Source organism: Eleginops maclovinus, chromosome 16 (genome assembly GCF_036324505.1).
Source record: "Eleginops maclovinus isolate JMC-PN-2008 ecotype Puerto Natales chromosome 16, JC_Emac_rtc_rv5, whole genome shotgun sequence".
In the NCBI taxonomy this organism is placed as follows: Eukaryota; Metazoa; Chordata; class Actinopteri; order Perciformes; family Eleginopidae; genus Eleginops; species Eleginops maclovinus.
In genome coordinates, this window is record NC_086364.1 from 22,497,261 (window position 1) to 22,516,427 (window position 19,167).

Below are 19,167 nucleotides of genomic sequence, written 5' to 3' on the forward strand. Positions count from 1 at the left end.
GATGATCATAGAATAAGTTACTGATCTAATTTCTCCATAAAAACTCTGTTATAACAGCGCCTGCTGACCTGGTTTTATTTCAATATTGAACGTCGTAGGTAGAATCGTTTGGACTTCAAACACGTTGATCTGGAACATCTTATTTACTTTTGGGAGGTGGGGTGGGTGGGATGGGGGGGGGGGTTCTAGATTATAACTGGCTTATCATGAGGGGAAATGTTGTAATGTTTTGGAGGAAAAAGTCAAACTATTGCTAAAAAAGATGTCGTCATAATTTAATAAACGAGTAGTGATATTAACTAATGTCCTTTGTGCATCAAATAAGCTTTAATGTTCCTGTTTGTTATATAGCCTAAACTGTGCTATCTGTATACACCTTTGAATAAATAATAATAAAATAATAATAATAATAATACAAATACATTTTAGTTTAGTGAGAATTTTGTCTTTTTTTATTTGCATTTATTAAATTATTCACAAAGCAGACATAACAAAATAAAGGAACATAAATAAGTTGACAAATCTGAGATCTAATGATAATAATTCTAATAAAAGAATGGATGCAATATTAATACTATAAATCTTCATTACACCATAGATCCATTCACTCGATTCTCCCATACTGAGTTCATTAAGTTCATTTCTTTTAGCCAACTCCCTGTTATCTGTTTAATGATTGCTATTCTTATCACAAGAAATGGGTATGGATCTCTTTAATTGCCTCTGGTGTTTTGATGAGAAAACGTAATTAATTACAATAAGAAAATAAATGATTCAAGAGCCTCTGGATTATATACTTGAGGCTGTGAGGATATTCATATTTCAGCTGTATTTATTTTTTGCCTCCAGGAAAGATATTTACGTCCACTGTTTCTCTCGTTGTTTCATCTGTTTTGTATTTTTAATTCAGTCAAAAATAAATGTGTATTATAACCATGATATTAATGCTGGTGTGAGGAGTTTTGCTGCTGAGGGTTGAATAAGGGTCTGGTCCTCTACGTTTAAAAAAAGCTGTTTTATTGTAAATCTCTGTCTTTACTTCAAATTCTTCCCCCCTCCCTAAACTTGACCTTATGGCCCCCACATTTCAGACCCAGAAGCCCTGTGTACGCCCCTGTCAGGGAATGAAATCTACCTGATGTATACAAACAGTCTCTCCTCCCTCTCTGAAAGGGTTAACTCGTAGTAAATCCATCCACACGGAGCTCCTCCTCCCAATTGTTGCTGCTGTTTGCCTCAGAAATCACACCACTCACCAGGTCCCGCCCTCCCTCTACCGAGGGGCCCCCTCTCGGTCCCACCCACCCTGGACCACATTGAAATGGGTCTGATGTTGTTGTCAAACAGTACAGTGTGCAGGGCATCCTTCCTCTGAGCATCTCTGCAATTCAGCCTCTAAAAAAACTCTGGTTTAATCACATTTCTGACAGTTTGTATAAGTAGAATATAAGTCACATTACAGTGCATGCATCTTCCAGTGCGCCTGAAAAACATGGGACTGCCGTTTCACGCATCTTTGTTATTCTTTCTCTTCAGCCTCGTTCATACAAGTAAGTTTTCCTTCATTTTTTGGTCTTAATTAGCTCTATCTTTGACTTGGCATCTGCGTAAAATCCGTATAAAAATCTCCCTGTGCCTCAGATTGTTGTTGCTTTGGTAGAAATGTGTTTTTGAATGATGGTTTAAAAAGAATTTGAGTCCGTGTGTGTTTAAATTGCCCACTCCTCTGACAGCACCGGATGCAAGGTGATGGGGGGAGGGCGCAATTATTCCCAGAATGTAGGTCAAATCCATGCGCGCTCACAATGACGCTTTCACTCATATTTACGCGTAAATCAACCGCGAAAATCCTCCATTTGTGAAGCTTTTTCTATGGCTTATTATATGTTTAAATCCTTGGCTGTTTTTGAATGGAGCCGCATGTGTGGTTTCATTGACGCGTTGTGCAGCCAATGAGCTTTGAGGAGGTGAATGTGTAAAAAAATGACAAGCAGGATTCTGAAAATAAAACCCAGAATTCGCAGCCATTCATAATGAGGGAAATTGGCGCCACTTGCATATAAATCAGTGTAGAGGACAACTCATCCCTCCTGGACTCACTGTATAGCCCTATACATGATGCAATGTGCAGCCTCCCCTCGTGTGTGTCCTGAAACGCCCTATACTGTTGAAATGAAGGGAAGCCCTCCAACTCATCCTCCAACACAAACACTCTCTGTCTGCAGCATTCCTTGAGCTCTGGTTTGATGTGGAGCCTCGGTCAGACCTGTTCCCAGTGTGTCGCTTCTGGGAAACGGTGTGTGTGTGTGGGGGGGGGGGGGGGGGGGGGGGAGACATGTTGCAACTGGTAGATGTCACCTATGACATTTTTTCTCACAGACATGTGTGGCAATGAAACGTGTCCTCCAGAATGTTGGGAAACGGTCACCTCCCACACATGTTTGGGCAGAGAGGAAGAGTGTGTGATATGGTTTTTAGGAATGTTTCAGCCACTTCTAAATGATCATTTGCATATAAGTTACTCACCTTGGGTAACCTTCAATTATGGTAGTTTTTCTTACTTACCTCCAAGTTGAAGTAAGAGTCTCAAAATGGACAAAACTCTTGATGAATTGAAGTTATTTTAAGTTAGGGCTGTTTTTTTTTTTACCAGGAAATCATCAAAAAATCTGATCACTGAATCTTACTGAAACTGATATAAATACAGTGTTATCAAAGACTCATCATCCAGTCTTCCCACCACTAAAATGTAAGATTGAATACACTTCAAAGTAGCTTGCCTTTGCAGACAATGATCCTGTTTATGTGCAAGGTTTTAAATATTTGGTTAAAATGCATGTGAAGTAGTGACCCGGATAGACGATTCATTCCCCGAACGTCGCAGAAGTGAGAGTATCAAAGTTTTCTTTACCAGTTCAAGTTGATGGATATAGAAATGCATTTTGGAGGTGAAGTATTCCTTCAATCATATCACCTTTAACTGTTTTTGTTGTGCATTTTTTTAGGCTAGAAATTACAAAGTGGTGCTTTTGAGATAGAGTCTGTTACCATCACTGCACAAAATGGCTTAAATGGAGAAAATAATGTTGATTGATTGATCGTTGAACTCTGTGGAGGCAAGTTATTCTCTGAAAATTCAACATGATTCATACACAAATGCATTTTGGAGGAAAGTATTCCTTTCATCTCACTTGGGGTCAACTTTCTGGCTTAATGATTTGAGAAACTGGAGAAAGATCCTCAGTATTTCGGCCTCCTGTCGCTCTTTCTGCTCACCTCATGGGCAATCAATGAAAAGCTTGAGCCGCAACAAACATGAGCCCATTTGCGGTTTGCCCAGCATGGATTTGTTCTCGATCGATGGCGCTGACATGCGGCCCATTTTGTTGTTCAAGGACAGAACCTGCTGAGCCCGTTGAGTAAATAACCTGCAGTGTTTGGGTGATGTGTCATCGGCTTCAGGGAAAAGGACCTGATCTGAAGAGGGAAGAATCCACCATTGCAGGAAAGATAGAAATCGACCTGAGTTGAACCTTAGTTTTATACCATCTATAATAATACTTACCCACACGGATATCCTCTAGATTAGAGCCGGTTTACCAACTTCTAACTCTTGACTATCTTTATGATGCAATAATACACCCTTATACGCTGACTCATAAAGATATGATGGCTGGATTTAATTTCCTCACTGCTACTGATATCATTTTGGGAGTCATTTGAATACTAACAAAACAATACTACAGAGGGAGGAGGAGGTATTCAGATCCCTTACTTGAGTAGAAACACTTTTACCACATTGGAAAACTAGAATCCTGCACTTGAGAGACTACTTAAGTAAAGTAAGTAGGTACAACTCATTTAGTAAAAGTGTTAAAAAATGCAAATAAAATAATAAATAAATAAAAAAACACAAACAATCTAAATGATTCAAAATAGAATAAACGCTAATCATCTTTTAACAGTTGATTATTAGCCTTGAGTAACTCTTGTATGAGCTGTTCTCTATAATACATTTTGATTAAATCATATTTTATAAACTCTTGTGTTGTTATGTGTAAGTCTAAGTAAAAGTACAACATTTCCCTTAAAATTGGAGTTTAAAGGCTTCTTAAAGTACCTTAAATGTACAATAAAGTAGAGTGGATTCAATTAGATGTACTTTACTGATCCCCAATTGGGAAATGTGTTTGTCTGAGCAGCAGGTTAACAGCCGCTACACATGAGATGAATAAAGACTAATATTAGCAGGAGAAAGATCAATGAAGTAACCAGAGAAACTTTAGTCCACTGAAACACTACGTGAGTAATTTCCCCCTGCAGTCCGCCCCCCGCGGATGAAAGCATGTCCTCCTACAGAAGCAGCGAGAAAGCCTCTCTTTGTTTTTGTCTGGAGCGTCGGCCATGACCGAAGGCAGCAGATGTTTCACTTCACAGCAAACAGTTATTATGATTTATTGTGCTGTCAGCCATTCATAGCAATGCATCATTTATCTGTTCTCCTTCCATTCGTAGGACTGCAGCCTATGGAAACATATGAAACATGAATACTTAATAGAGTAAAAAAGCTGATCCTGCACTGACTGCCTCAGAGTATATGATGGAGGCTAATGACTAAGCTGCTAAATGCTCCACTTGTAAACGCTTCCTACTGCGCCCCATTTTTCAGCAACAGGTGGCCGTACTGGGTTTTGAGGCCCCGGGGCCGGAGGGAGGAATGGCCTTTAGTACCCTTTCATGAGGTGCTGTTTCCCTGATGTACAATCCGATTACTCCTTCTGGTTCAGCGGCCTCATCGGGTCCATTAAAGATGGGAGGTAGTGTTTACACTCGTATCGAATGAGGTGAATTTCTGCCAGCAGGAATCAAACAGAGCAGATTTCTGTTATGCACCCGCCGTATCAGCAGCTGCCTGATAAAGGGCTGATAAATGCGGGTTTACATTCAGAGAGTGTCCCTGTTTGACTCCCAGTTCAACCATTCGTCCGCCCTGGTTAAACAAGAACCTACAGGCACGTGTGTGTTTGATCATGTGTGTGTCATGCAACAGCAGAGGTGGAAGGAGTATTTAGATGAAGTAAAAGTACTGATAGCACAACTTTAAAAGACTCTGTTACAAGTAAAGGTCCTGCATTGGAAATTTAACTTAAAAGGAAGAATCGTCAGCAAAATGTAACAAAAAATGCAGAAAAGTCCGAAATAAATGGGAAAAAACACGGTGAATTTCTTAGCATTAGCTGTGATTCAAGACATGTTCACAACAGATGTTTAGATATTGTTTTGTAAGGAAATGCAGGTTCCATTGACTTCCATTCATCAGGAATTCTGTCCGTTTTTGGAGTCATTCAAGAACAGCTTTCTATGGATTCGCTGTGCTTTGTCGTTGTTTTGCATTTGTTTTGTTGTTAAACACAACTTCCGAAATGTTGAAGGCGAGATGAATCATGAATTCCCTGGAGGAGTTATAGATGTTTACAGTAAATGGTCATTTTAGTATTCCTCTTTAAGAGCTTGTCGAACTAATATCCTATGGGTTTTTTTTCATGGTCAGCCACATCTGTGTTTCCCAAATTATGAAGGAAAGAACAAAGAACTACTTTTTATTTTGGGTTAGCCAAAGTTTGAGTGTGTTAAACTGAGGATCTGATATTGTTTTGTGGTGAAACTACGCTTCCTTTCACTTCCATTCATCCGTGTTTTGGCTCATGCGAAGTGTTCCTAATGAAGCCGATGTACCACGAGATAATTCACAGATATACAAATCCTCCTTCCTTGGGTTTTAAATAACAGAATTCTGCAGAATGATTATCCTAACCCGGGGAGTCTTCCCTGATGAATGGCAACTCAAACAATAAGCCTTGGTTGAACTGTGCGCTCATTTCTCTGTCTTCCGGTAGATCCATTGACAACATGTGGACCCAATCAGTTCCAGTGCGGGAACGGTAAATGCATAACGGCTAGATGGGTGTGTGACGGCACGGACGACTGTGGAGACGGCACTGATGAACTTCCTGCTACCTGCAGTGAGTATCACAAAACATCAGAATGGACGTTTAGACATACAGTCCCTTTGCATCCCTCAGTGGGATGATTTTATAGCTCACACTGATCTCTGTGTTGTGACTTTAGTGACCAAAACCTGCAAGCCGACAGAGTTCAGCTGCACGGGTCGCCTTAACCAGTGCATACCGGGAACCTGGCACTGTGACGGGAAAGCTGACTGTGAGAATGGAGCTGATGAGGAGAGCTGTGGTAAGAGGCGTTAACTACAGGGTGAAAGAAGAAGACCTCACATCTGTCCGACTGTTTCTACCATCAATGTGATTTATCTTCTTGTATCGCTCTCAGAAACCACAGCTTCTTCTTCTTTCCTCCCTGATCTAAAGAGTTTCTGGTCCTAAATTACTCTAATTGCCCCGTTTGAGATAAAATTAGAAGTACTTTATTGACACTAACTCAGGAAATCATTGGTTTGCTGAAAAAGTGGAAGTTAAAGTTGTGCAGTTGCTAAGGGATGACATTTTTATTGGCCAACAATGAAGTTAGCATCTTCCGGAGTCCCTCACCAAAAAGCCAATGAGATTTCTCCATTGAAGTTTTCTAATGTTGGGCGTGACGAAATGTAGTCGTCTCATTCACTTGTTAGCAACATCCTTTTTTAAATTAACCAGTGGGGTATTTACTGACGTATTTAAAGTCGTAGTGCAAAATATATTAAACTCTATACAGCTTGTGTTAACCACAGATCTTATTTCAGGCAAAAACACACAAAAAAACTGCTAACTCATTCCCATGTTTAAGGACTTTACACCACTCTTCTGTTATTAGCTGGGAAGACTTCCTTATATCAAATGTCTCTTCTCTTTTAGCACCCAAGCTGTGCACGAACACGGAGTTTCGCTGCGGGAGCGGTCAGTGCGTGTCGTCCTCCTTCGTGTGCGACGACGAGGCGGACTGCGACGACGGCAGCGACGAGGCCTCCTGCCCGCCGGTCACCTGCAGCCCGGCGTCCTTCCAGTGCAACAACACCGTCTGCGTGCCCCGCCTGTGGGCCTGCGACGGCGACATCGACTGCTCCGACAGCTCCGACGAGTGGCCCCAGAACTGCGGCGCGAAGACCCCGGTCACCCCTGCAGGTCATCAGTGTTCAGCCCTGGAGTTCCACTGCGGCAGCGGGGAGTGCATCCACGGCAGCTGGAAGTGCGATGGAGGTGCAGACTGCCTCGATCGGTCCGATGAAGCAGGATGTGGTGAGGGTTGTTGGAAATGATTGTTTAATAGTCTGTAATAGGCTGTCAGAATGATGGCTTCAATGACTTATTGTACTACATTTGGACAGGAATCTCAATATCGCCTAGGGCAGCCAATGGGCTAGAACCGGTCCTGAATATATAGATACACCCATCATCATCATTTAGCTGACTTTGATATTGTCCATAAAAGTACCATCGTCCAGGAAAAGCTGTTAACATCACAGGCTTCATCATTTGTTTAAAGTCCTCTTTAATGCATCCCTCCTCTAGCACGCACCACCTGCCGTCCCGATGAGTTTGAGTGCGGCGATGGTACATGCATCCACGGCAGCCGCCAGTGCAACCATCTGTACGACTGCATGGACAGGAGTGATGAACTCAGTTGTGTCAACGGTACGAATCTCTTCTCATCCTGGATCCTAGCAGCAACCCATATGAAGTGTTTTTCCATCTATAACTGTATTTTTTACATCACAGCAACCCACTGCGATGGTCCGACCAGGTTCAAGTGCCGCAGTGGGGAATGCATAAGCATGGAGAAGGTGTGTGACAGGAAGCGTGATTGCAGGGACTGGACAGATGAGCCTGTGAGGGAATGTGGTGAGTACAGACGCCTGTCATCCATAACTGCTTAATTACTACTCTTACGTAGAGAATGCTAATCCACAGAAAAGAAAGATGGTTAACCTTTCTTCTCCTCACTGCAGGCTCCAACGAATGCCTTTACAACAACGGCGGCTGCTCGCATATTTGCAACGACCTGAAGATCGGCTTCGAGTGTCTGTGTCCTACTGGATATCACCTGGTGGACACAAAACGCTGTGAAGGTAAAAATCATCCCGCAGCTAAACTTCGCTAAGCTAAAGGAGGCTAATGTTGGGCTATAAAGGAACTACAGCACGGTCACATGACTTCACGCCTCCACCGCTAAGCTAAAGGAGGCTAATGTTGGGCTATAAAGGAACTACAGCACGGTCACATGACTTCACGTCACCACCGCTAAGCTAAAGGTGGCTAATGTTGGGCTATAAAGGAACTACAGCACGGTCACATGACTTCAGGTCACCACCGCTAAGCTAAAGGAGGCTAATGTTGGGCTATAAAGGAACTACAGCACGGTCACATGACTTCACGTCACCACCGCTAAGCTAAAGGTGGCTAATGTTGGGCTATAAAGGAACTACAGCACGGTCACATGACTTCACGTCACCACCGCTAAGCTAAAGGTGGCTAATGTTGGGCTATAAAGGAACTACAGCACGGCCACATGACTTCAGGTCACCAACGCTAAGCTAAAGGTGGCTAATGTTGGGCTATAAAGGAACTACAGCACGATCTCATGACTTCAGGTCACCACCGCTAAGCTAAAGGCGGCTAATGTTGGGCTATAAAGGAACTACAGCACGGTCACATGACTTCACGTCTCCACCGCTAAGCTAAAGGTGGCTAATGTTGCGCGTGATTGCGTGTAATGATCTCATTTAGAAAACTGTAAACAACCGCCTTGTTCATTAGTTATTGAAGCTTCAGAGATTTACCAGCTGGGTATTTACTGACGCATTTATGTCGTAAGACAAGAAACTTTTCAGCTTGAGTTAACCACAGACCTCATTCCAGGCATCTAACCATAAACACATCCTGAAAACCTTGAAATGCTCATTCATGCACCACTCTTTTGGGAACAGATTACCAAAACAGTGTTGCAATCTGCTTTCTCTGACGCAATCTTTTCCATAACCGTCTGTGCTCCCAGGACAAGAGGGTCTCTCAGGAATGATGACTCAGAACAATGTTTTGTTTCACCATGTGTGTGTTCTTCATTCAATGTGTCCCGTCTTCCTTGAATTAGACATCGACGAGTGTGTCAACCCGGACACCTGCAGCCAGATCTGCATCAACCTGATGGGCAGCTTTAAATGTCAGTGTGAGGAGGGGTACCAGGTGGACCCAGCAACCAAAGCCTGCAAGGCCATCGGTAAATATCAGCTGTATTCTACATTATTGTATAACAGTCAGGTGTTTAAAGGTGCCACAGAAAGCATCTATCTGGTATTCTAAATTGTTCTCTGATGTCTACAAAGAAGGTATATAACTTTGGTTGATCCAAAAAATGTCCAGCTGTGGTTTTACAGACCCATTTACAACCCTATGATTTGGTCCTAGAATGAAACGAGCTGAATTGCCTTATTTGGGGCTCATTTAAATAATTATGACGAGCTCTGCTCTGATTGGCTGGTTTACAAGGAGCGACTCATGGCTGCCTCAGAGTTGGCTGTGCTCTGCAGGTTGTTGTTGTTATTGGCTGGGCTTGAACGTGGGCGGGTGTATGCAGATGTTGGGGCTGGACTACCGTGTGTGACGTCACACACAGGGACTGTTGTAATTCGCCCGTTTTCCCGCTGTGATATGCATACTCATGATTTGCACGTGAAGGAGGAAACAATGGTGTTTGAGGTTCACGGTATGTCAGTTTAATGTACAGAACTCTCCTTATTCAACTATGCCAAGGTGAATACAGTTTTCCATTCTACGGCACCTTAACACATGATGAGTAGCCTTCTTAAATGTATTTTTAGGGTTCGGGTTAGAAGAGGTTTCTCACTTGTTTTTAATTTGGATACTTGTTAGAAAGAGGGGGATAAACATTTGAATTCCTCTCACTTTGTATACAAACAAATACATAATGATACTTCAGCTATAAAGAAACTACAGCACGGTCACATGACTTCACATTAAGCTAACCGCTAAGCTAAAGGAGGCTAATTTAGTCACTTGGAATCCGTCTGTATTTAAGACACTTAAAAGCTTTGAAATTAAGTAGGTGTGAACACAACGTCGTACCACTAAATGTGAAAACCTCTTAAGGTTCTGGGAAAAGCAAACTGGTTTACGGTTTCTAACAAAAACCCAGTGGTCTTGAGTAAAGGGAACTGGAAGTGCAAAAATGCTAATTCATATCTGGATTTAAGGATAGGTTACAAACGTTGATAAGATGCCATAAACTCTATCAGACATCTGTCCATTTATAATATTCAACATTTGGTCGGACCATTAAAGCTCTTTAAAGTTGAACATGTATTGCTATCACAGAAGAAAAGTAAAGAAATCTTTAAGCTATCAAAATTTAATCTAAATAAGTTTAAAAACAACCATAAAATCTCTTCTCCTCCCTGATCTGTAGGAACAATCGCCTACCTGTTCTTCACCAACCGTCATGAAGTGAGAAAGATGGCGTTGGATAAAAGTGAGTACACCCGAGTGATCCCCCGTCTGAAGAACGCCGTGGCTCTCGACATGAACATGGCCGCCACAGACATCTACTGGTCCGACATCTCCCAGAAGAAGATCTACAGGTGAGCGCCAGAATCAAGAAGCATCATTAGTGTGTAATCTTTACGTCAGTTTGACACCATTTTCATTCCCAGAGCTCAGATGGACTCGGCCGATGACCTGACTCAGCACAGCGTAGTGATCGGCAGCGACATGGATGCACCCGAAGGACTCGCTTTCGACTGGATCCACGGGAACCTGTACTGGACCGACAGCATCCGCAGCACCATCTCCGTCGCCACTGCCGACGGGAGCCGCCGGAAAACTCTGTTCCGTCGAGACTTATCCAAACCCCGCGCCATTGTGGTCGACCCCCACAACAAGTAAGTCCAACGGAGTGACTAAATCCAATGTGGTCTCACAAAAAAACGGTAAATTAAAGCAGCGTCTTGACCCAGTGTACCGTTTACTTGGTGGTTATAAATGTTTAGGAAAAAAACTATTTGGTTAGCATTAGGAAATTTTAACCCAGGGTTTGGGTTAAAATAACTATTTTTATTACCCACCGCTAAGCTAAAGGCGGCTAATGTTGAGCTATAAAGGAACTACAGCACGGTCACATGACTTCACGTCTCCACCGCTAAGCTAAAGGAGGCTAATGTTGGGCTATAAAGGAACTACAGCACGGTCACATGACTTCACGTCACCACCGCTAAGCTAAAGGCGGCTAATGTTGGGCTAAAAAAGGAACTACAGCACGGTCACATGACTTCACGTCACCACCGCTAAGCTAAAGGAGGCTAATGTTGGGCTATAAAGGAACTACAGCACGGTCACATGACTTCACGTCACCACCGCTAAGCTAAAGGCGGCTAATGTTGGGCTATAAAGGAACTACAGCACGGTCACATGACTTCACGTCACACGAGCTAAAGGCGGCTAATGTTGGCAGCACGGTCACATGACTTCACGTCACCACCGCTAAGCTAAAGGCGGCTAATGTTGGGCATAAATTATTTTACATTCGGTATAAAAACTTGCTTAATCTAGAATATGTGTTAAATGGCTTTAGGCAAAACGACTGGTAAGTGTTGTTTGTTTGAAATGGCTTTATTGATCGTTGCTTTAATCTCAATCTAAATACAAGTATGATATATGGATTCTGTCCAGTTGGGGTTTTTATGAATATTATCTTGATGTTTTTTGTATGTTTTCTAGGCCAATAGAATAAATACATTGACAGTATAGACATAAAGGAAGGATAAGGGAAGTACAAATCATGATTTATGTTAAAATAAGTAAGACTCATCTTACGTCCAAATTTAAAATCACTCAAAAGTAGTTATTAAATGATTACTGCGCAGGTGAGGACAAGAACAGTGTCAGATATAACGATACAATTGAATTTACACAGTATTTTGACGAGCTATATACCTAACATTTGGTTTAAATAATAAAAACTTAGATAATATACATTTCTTTAATGACTTTAGTTTAGTTTTAGCAGCCAATATTAAGAAATTAAAGTCATTTCACGTATTTCTGTGAGATCAGGCTGCCTTTCTGTACAGACTGAATTAAAACGTTTATTTAACCACAAATCTGTGTCCTCCCAGCTTCCTTTACTGGACTGACTGGGGTAATCCCGCTAAGATCGAGAAGGGAGGTCTCAACGGAGGAGACCGCACCGCTCTGGTCACGGACAACATCGTGTGGCCGAATGGAATCACAATCGGTAAACTCCAGCCTTCACGTCTCTCAAGTTTCCAGTCGTTCATCCACGTCAATACCACAGATCTGACCTATTGACCCCCACCACTTCTTCCCCAGACCTGTTGAACCAGCGGCTGTACTGGGTGGACTCCAAGCTGCACACCCTCTCCAGTATCGACATGCAGGGCGGCAGTCGACGCACCCTCATCATCGACGAGGACAAGCTGGCTCACCCTCTGGGCCTCACTGTGTTTGAGGTGGGTGTTTACCGCCTGATAAACTCGGTTACACATAAACCCAGAGCCGGCAGTTAAACATGGCCCCCCACTACACGTGTAAACAGTCGTATGTTGGCCGTTTGAACAAAGCACCAAGTTCCTGGGTCTTAGTCTCCAAGGACATTTTAGGAGTCAGGTGAAACTTCAAAATGGGTTTATTTTTTTTAATAGACACGTAGAAAAGACATTTGGTACATCGATAGGAACCACAGTTACAAACAGTTCAAAGCTTACACTCTACTATTGTACACCAATTGACAAGCCATACATGGTTGATCTTCACTTGAAGGCGTACAATATTTCAACCACCTTCATAACTACAGCAGACCAGATGTAAAAGAGTGATGTACCGACTAACAGAACAATACAACAAATAAATCATAACTAAAATAATAAAGAATAATACTAAAACAGTACAAAGACCAAAAAAAAAGGATAATAAAGAGGACGGACGGACGGACGGACGGGGGGGGGTCTGTTAATCAGAAGACAAAAATGGAAGAGGGTTAAGAAGGGTTGCCTCTTAAAGAATATTTCATTTTCTCCATTTTTAGAAAAGACATTGAGCCTTTCCAGTGAGAAGTCGTCTTGCCAATAGCGAAGTAAAAGCCAGAATATCTAATTGCCAAAATGGTTCTATTGAAAGTAAATAACGGCGTCTCGACAGTTCATTTACATCCTACATGCGTCCTACCTGGTCCACTACAGACTTAAACACTGCCTTGTAACCTGTCCTAAATAATATACCAGATGCAAAACCATGACCTAAGCAACCTCCACACATAGAAGCTTCAGACAATCACCAGTAGGGTATTTAGTATTCCTCACTGTCACTGGTCTGTCCCCAGTCACTTAAATAATTGATCTTTTGTGTCTGTGCTTCTAGGAAAGGGTGTTCTGGACAGACGTCAGCAACAATGCCATCCTCAGCGCCAACAGGCTGACGGGTGAGGACATCACAGCCGTGGCAGAGCACCTCATATCCCCAGAAGACATCATTCTGTACCACAACCTCAAACAGCCTACTGGTAAGAGACGTGACGGGCTTTCAATTTGAATAACAAATCATGAGCCACCTTTATTTTTATAAAAGCACTACATTAAAAAGCAGGAAATGTTCCTAGTATTTTATGCCTCCACCCTGAAACCTTGGAGCACTTGTGTCATTTATTTGTCCCAGCCCTTAACATGTAACCAGTATTAATATGTATTGGTATAGATTAACCTACCGCTCAGAACACAAAGATATTAATTAGACTCAAATTATGTTATGTATCGGGACATTTTTGTGACAGTTGCTCCATTTCAGGATAAAATAAATGAAAATGCAAAAGATAAATGTACAAAATATGTATAGACATTAGTTTAGAATAAAATATAAAAGATGAAGAAAATTATAAATAAAATATTAATATTAGGCAAGAAGTGCAAACATTTGAATGAAATAATATAATATAAACACAAGATCAAATATACATTCAAATATTGAAGGAGATTAAAACATTAGTATCAAATATGAAGTTAAATAAAAATGCAATTAAAGATAAATGTGCAAAACATTTATATAAACATTAGTTAAGGTTAAAATATCAAAGTGTCTTCGATGCATAAGAAGCTAAATAAAATGTCATCCTCGTTTTCTTGCAGGCAGGGATTGGTGCCAGGTATCTGGCTGTGAATACATGTGCCTGGCAGCTCCTCAAGTAGGCAGACACCCCCCCAAATACACATGTGTGTGTCCAGACAACATGATGCTAGCCCGGGATATGAGGACCTGTGTACCTGGTATGTAAATATCAAGAACATGTCTTCCAAATGGAATATTTCCTTCAGTTTTTGACTCTCATTCCTTGTTCTTCACCAGCCGTGCCAACACCCGAAGCTCCCGTGCAGCCTCAGGTTCCAGCGACAGACCCTCCTCATCAACCTCCAGTGCCAGCCAGCACCACACCCAAGCCCGTGGTCCAAACCACACCCAAGCCCCTGGTCCAAACCACCCCTAAGCCCCTGGTTCGTACCACCCCTAAACCGCAAGTCCGTACCACCACGGAGGCCATAATCACCACCACTGCAGCCCGGCCAGTGCCACGAACCACCAAACCTCCAGTCAGGACCACCACCCCTGAACCAAGGACCCCCTCACCCAAGCCGGTGAACCCTAAAATTCCCCAGACCACCACAGGGGCTCCAGTCACCTCTCCAGGTAGGTACCATAACGGCTGAATTTGTGTATTTTTAGAGGTCAATTTGTGTAAAGCACTTTTCATTCCTGTTGACCGTTTTTCTAGGGTTTGAGAACATTGTCCTTAGCTTGGGTTCAGTGTTTCCGTTAGTTGATATTAGCCGGACTTTGAACGGGAAAACGGTCGAGGATACAGTAAACTATAGGCTGAATAGATAAACCATCACCAGCCGCTCTCATCTACGCCAACAAGACATCATAGGCATAAAGGAAATGATTTGCGTATGGAGCTTAGACCTCATTTTTGTGTTATGCACAAGTCTATTCATGGTACTTAATGGTACTTTGTAACGCCGGTCTATTTGTATTTATTCTTTTCAATCTTTATTTCATTTAAATTATCCTTTTGAGTTGTATTTCTTCTTTGAGATGTCTACACTTTAGCATTGTTTTTATTTCTAGTTCTTTTCTTTGCCTTTTATTGTATTATGCTGCTGCAACACAAACATTTCCCAGTTTGGGATTAATAAGGTATTAAACTTAAATCTACATGCCTTGATGAACTCATTGTTTATATCGTCGTCCTGTCTGTTGTTTTTAAGCTAAATAATCAACATGGATGACAGGAATTCCTCCCCCGGGTGCTGGTCAGCTCCATGTTCCATTAACTTCTTATCTTGTGTTTCTTCAGATATCCAACATGGATTTGCCGCTGCTATCCCCAACACTGCCTCCACCACCCCGCTAGCTGTGTATATTGCACTACCTCTGGGTGAGTTGCTTTGGAAGCATCTGCAAAGGCGGTTCCTTCATAGAAAACACCGTCATGCATCGTCTCTAATCTGTCTCCCAATGTCTGCCTCTTGTAGCGCTCATCTGTCTGGTGGCTATCGCCGGCGTGCTACTATGGAGGAACTACAGGCTGAAAAACACCAACACAATTCACTTTGACAACCCCGTCTACCAGAAAACCACAGAGGACCAAGTGCACATTTGGAGGAGCAACAGTATTGACGGTTATTCCTACCCAAAAGTAAGTGTAGTTGGTCAGGGAACAGCCCGACCTGTGTGAATTTAGTGCATTTTGTTTGCTGAATCTGACATCTTGTTTGTTCTCTGTCTCATCAGAGACAAGCCGTGAGCCTGGATGAAGAGGCGGACAATCCAACCTTCACAGAAAACTGAAAAATGTTTGGAAAGAAGAGCTGTGACGTTCTTGTGTATTTTTACCTGACATGGCACAAAGATATGGAATTTAAAGCCAGTCTTAAAACCACTATATCCTCACAAGCACTCTTAAGTGCCAACAAAACAGGGTGAAACTTATTTTGAGGTTGCACATTTCTTTCAAGGTTGACAATCTATGCCTGATACTATCATACCAAACCAGCAGATTATGAATTCTCAGTCTAGATATTTTTCACTCAGTTTCCAAACTGGGATGCTTATGATGGTTGGATATAACCGAGGAACCTTGTCGCTAAAAGCCACATCGTGTCTTGTTTTGAGCTCATTTAATGCAACTAGTTTTAGGTAGAATTCACACAATTACTTTTCTTACTTCATGGACTATTATCAAAACTCAATTGATTTATTTTGCCCAGTTTTGTGCCTTTGTGGTAAATACCAGGCTAGCACGAGCAGACTGTTAGCTTAGCTTAGCTCAAAGACTGGAAGCACGGGGAAAGAGTTAACCTGGTGAGAATTGCAGTCTACACTAGGGTGACCAGACGTCCTCTTTTGCCCGGACATGTCCTCTTTTTATGTCCTGTCCGGGGGGGTTTTATAAATTCATGAAAACGTCCGGTTTTCACAGTTTTTCATGGGACCATTAAGCGTGTACTTAAATTGAATGGCGCTTTGCACAGAAGTCTACTGTACTTAGACTTCCCCCCCCAACAATCGCAAGTGTCCTCTTTTTCGCCACCTCAAATCTGGTCACCCTAGTCTACACACACTCTTTGAAAGATGATTTTTGTACAGAATAAATAATCGAGGTTATTATTTAGCTTCATAGACTCGGTTTGGGAGGTTGTATTACCATAGGACACAGCAAGGCTAACCGTTTAGTCTTTTTGCTAAGCTAAGCTAACCAACTGCAGGCTCCATCCACATGTTTAAGAAACATATATGTGAGTGGTATCAATCTTCTCCTCTGACTCTCAACGAGGAGGCAAATAAGTGTGTTTCCCAAAATATTGAACTATTGCTTTTAGAGGCGAAGAACTCACCGTTTTTGTGTTAACGCTAAAAAATAATATGCATTACAGAGCCATGCTAGCCCTGTTTCCAGTCTTTATGCTAGGCTAAACTAAGCTAATCACGTAAGTAACGGAAAGACATGAAAGACAATCTTCTCATCTAACTGTCTTTCAAGAAGGCGTTTATATTTTCCTCATTGGTCATTGGACACGAGAACAAATCTGAAAAAACACCAGAGGTACATAAAAGGAAGAATTCTACATGTGCCACTTTAACCAGTGTGACCTCAATAAGTCTCAATGATGTATCGTGTGTTGTTATGAATTACTCGGTAGTGGAGCAAAAACACCATCCAGAGGGACCTAAAGACACTGCTGTAGTGAACCTCAAAGAGAAAGCACTGTGCCTTGATTTATTGCCTACTGTGGGCCGCGATGCCTTCAAATGTCGACATATGGTCAAAACAAAAATGTTCTTCCGCAGCTGCCATGTGTTCCCGGAGTTTCTCAGAACCGTTTTCAGCTTCTGATTGGGGATCAGCTCCTTCCCCATGCCCCTCTCGGGAGGATCGTTGCATAACGTAGAGACCGTAAGACTTTGATGAAACCACGTGTTACCAGTGGGGCCAATGCTCTGGACCATGGCACATGTATGTTTATATCCTCCCTCAGGACATGAACTTCACCTTTCCTTGAACATTCCTGGAAAAAAAAGCCATGAGATGGTGTTAAAAACATCCTCACCAGGTGTTTGAGCTCCTGTACTTGTATCACTGACAAATGTGTGCCTTTTTTAATGAAATAATATGCTCACATGTTCATATTGGTGCTAGTGACCTCAGTGGATATGTATGAAATCAATGTGTTTACAGTGACTTGTGTGAGGGAGGTGGGTTAATGACCATTGTGAGGCCTTAAGGTACAAACATCCGTTAGTGCTGGTGAACTAAATGTCATTTTACATCCACTGACTATCAGCGAAGATTAAGCATGTACATATATTGTTCATAAATGTAAATATGTGTTCTTTATGGTTTTTTTGGTAAAAATGTCAGTGTTTTGGATTTTGATGTCAACTTAAAAAATGTGCTGTACATAAATAAATGCTTCTATTTATTATAGAATCACTACGGTCTGTTTATTTAGTGAAGAGTGCTCTTAGCTAACTGTTTATGTTACTTTAAGCTAACCATTTCAACCGAATGCTTTAGTTTTAGCATCGAAAATCAGTGTTATGCTTGATCTTTGGTAAATTCACCATAAGTAAACAGCCTATGCCGTGAACACTAGTTTGCTTTGTGAACAGCCTAGCTAAATCTAATAAATAGTTTAAGCTAACACATCAAGACTTTAAATAGATAGCTTAAAGAGCTAAAGCTAACAACAGTTGTACATTTAGCTAAATGAAACAATAAACATTTGAAATTGTTAGCTAGGAGTAACGATAACAGTTGTTGTAGTTATCTAAAGCTAACAAATAAACACGTACGCTAAAGCTAACAAACAAACACGTAAGCTAAAGCTAACAAACAAACAGTTGTTGTAGTAATCTAAAGCTAACAAATAAACACGTAATCTAAAGCTAACAAATAAACACGTACGCTAAAGCTAACAAATAAACACGTAATCTAAAGCTAACAAATAAACACAAAAGCTAAAGCTAACAAATAAACACAAAAGCTAAAGCTAACAAACAAACATACAGTTGTTGTTGTTGTAATCTAAAGCTAAAGCTAACAAACAGTTGTAGTTAGAAAAATGAGCCTGCTAAAAGTAAGAATTGAAGAATAAGCAGCTAGCCATGGAAAAAAATCAACAGCAGAAACAGTTAGCAATTTGGTTATGTGTTTTCATCCTCAACACAACGATTATGTCAATAGTCTTTATGTTTTAAATAAATCACAATTGCTTTTCTTCAGCCTTACCCGCGTTAACCCCTGGGAATCAATGCTTTAAATATTATGACGTGTAAGTTTTAAGTTTCATTCATTTGAATTTGGTAAAACTCATGCTAAGTGAAAACGTACAAAGAAATGTTACCAAGTATTTTCTTTCCTGAATAATTTGTACATCATGTGACCTTCTTTCCTGTATTACATGTTATTATGCGTGGTTCTCCTTTAGGTATGTGGCAGAGGAAGGTTATGAACCATGTACAGCAGCATGTTCCACTGTTTTCATTTAGCAGCTCTGGTATGCACACAAGTTAGGGGGCTGGTTTTTCTCTCGCTCCTTTTTTTTTTAAAGGGGGGTTGTGTTTTTAGGAAACT

At 41.5% G+C, this 19,167-nt stretch overlaps 1 protein-coding gene across 2 annotated transcripts; it reads left to right on the forward strand.

Moving 5' to 3' along the window:
• The first annotated feature begins 1,332 nt into the window (after positions 1-1,332).
• Positions 1,333-18,024, forward strand: ldlra (low density lipoprotein receptor a). 2 transcript variants are annotated; one of them, XM_063903571.1, is made up of 18 exons: positions 1,333-1,550; positions 5,898-6,023; positions 6,130-6,252; positions 6,870-7,250; positions 7,524-7,646; positions 7,731-7,853; positions 7,961-8,080; positions 9,103-9,228; positions 10,435-10,606; positions 10,679-10,906; positions 12,140-12,258; positions 12,354-12,493; positions 13,401-13,542; positions 14,162-14,299; positions 14,379-14,717; positions 15,388-15,468; positions 15,566-15,729; positions 15,825-18,024. In XM_063903571.1, exons 1-18 carry the CDS (start codon positions 1,466-1,468, stop codon positions 15,879-15,881), a joined length of 2,787 nt encoding a protein of 928 aa, XP_063759641.1. In that variant the 5' UTR covers positions 1,333-1,465; the 3' UTR covers positions 15,882-18,024. The 2 variants fall into 2 exon arrangements, with proteins under 2 accessions (XP_063759641.1, XP_063759640.1); XM_063903570.1 differs by having other exon boundaries at positions 7,524-7,853.
• Positions 18,025-19,167: the final 1,143 nt, after the last annotated feature.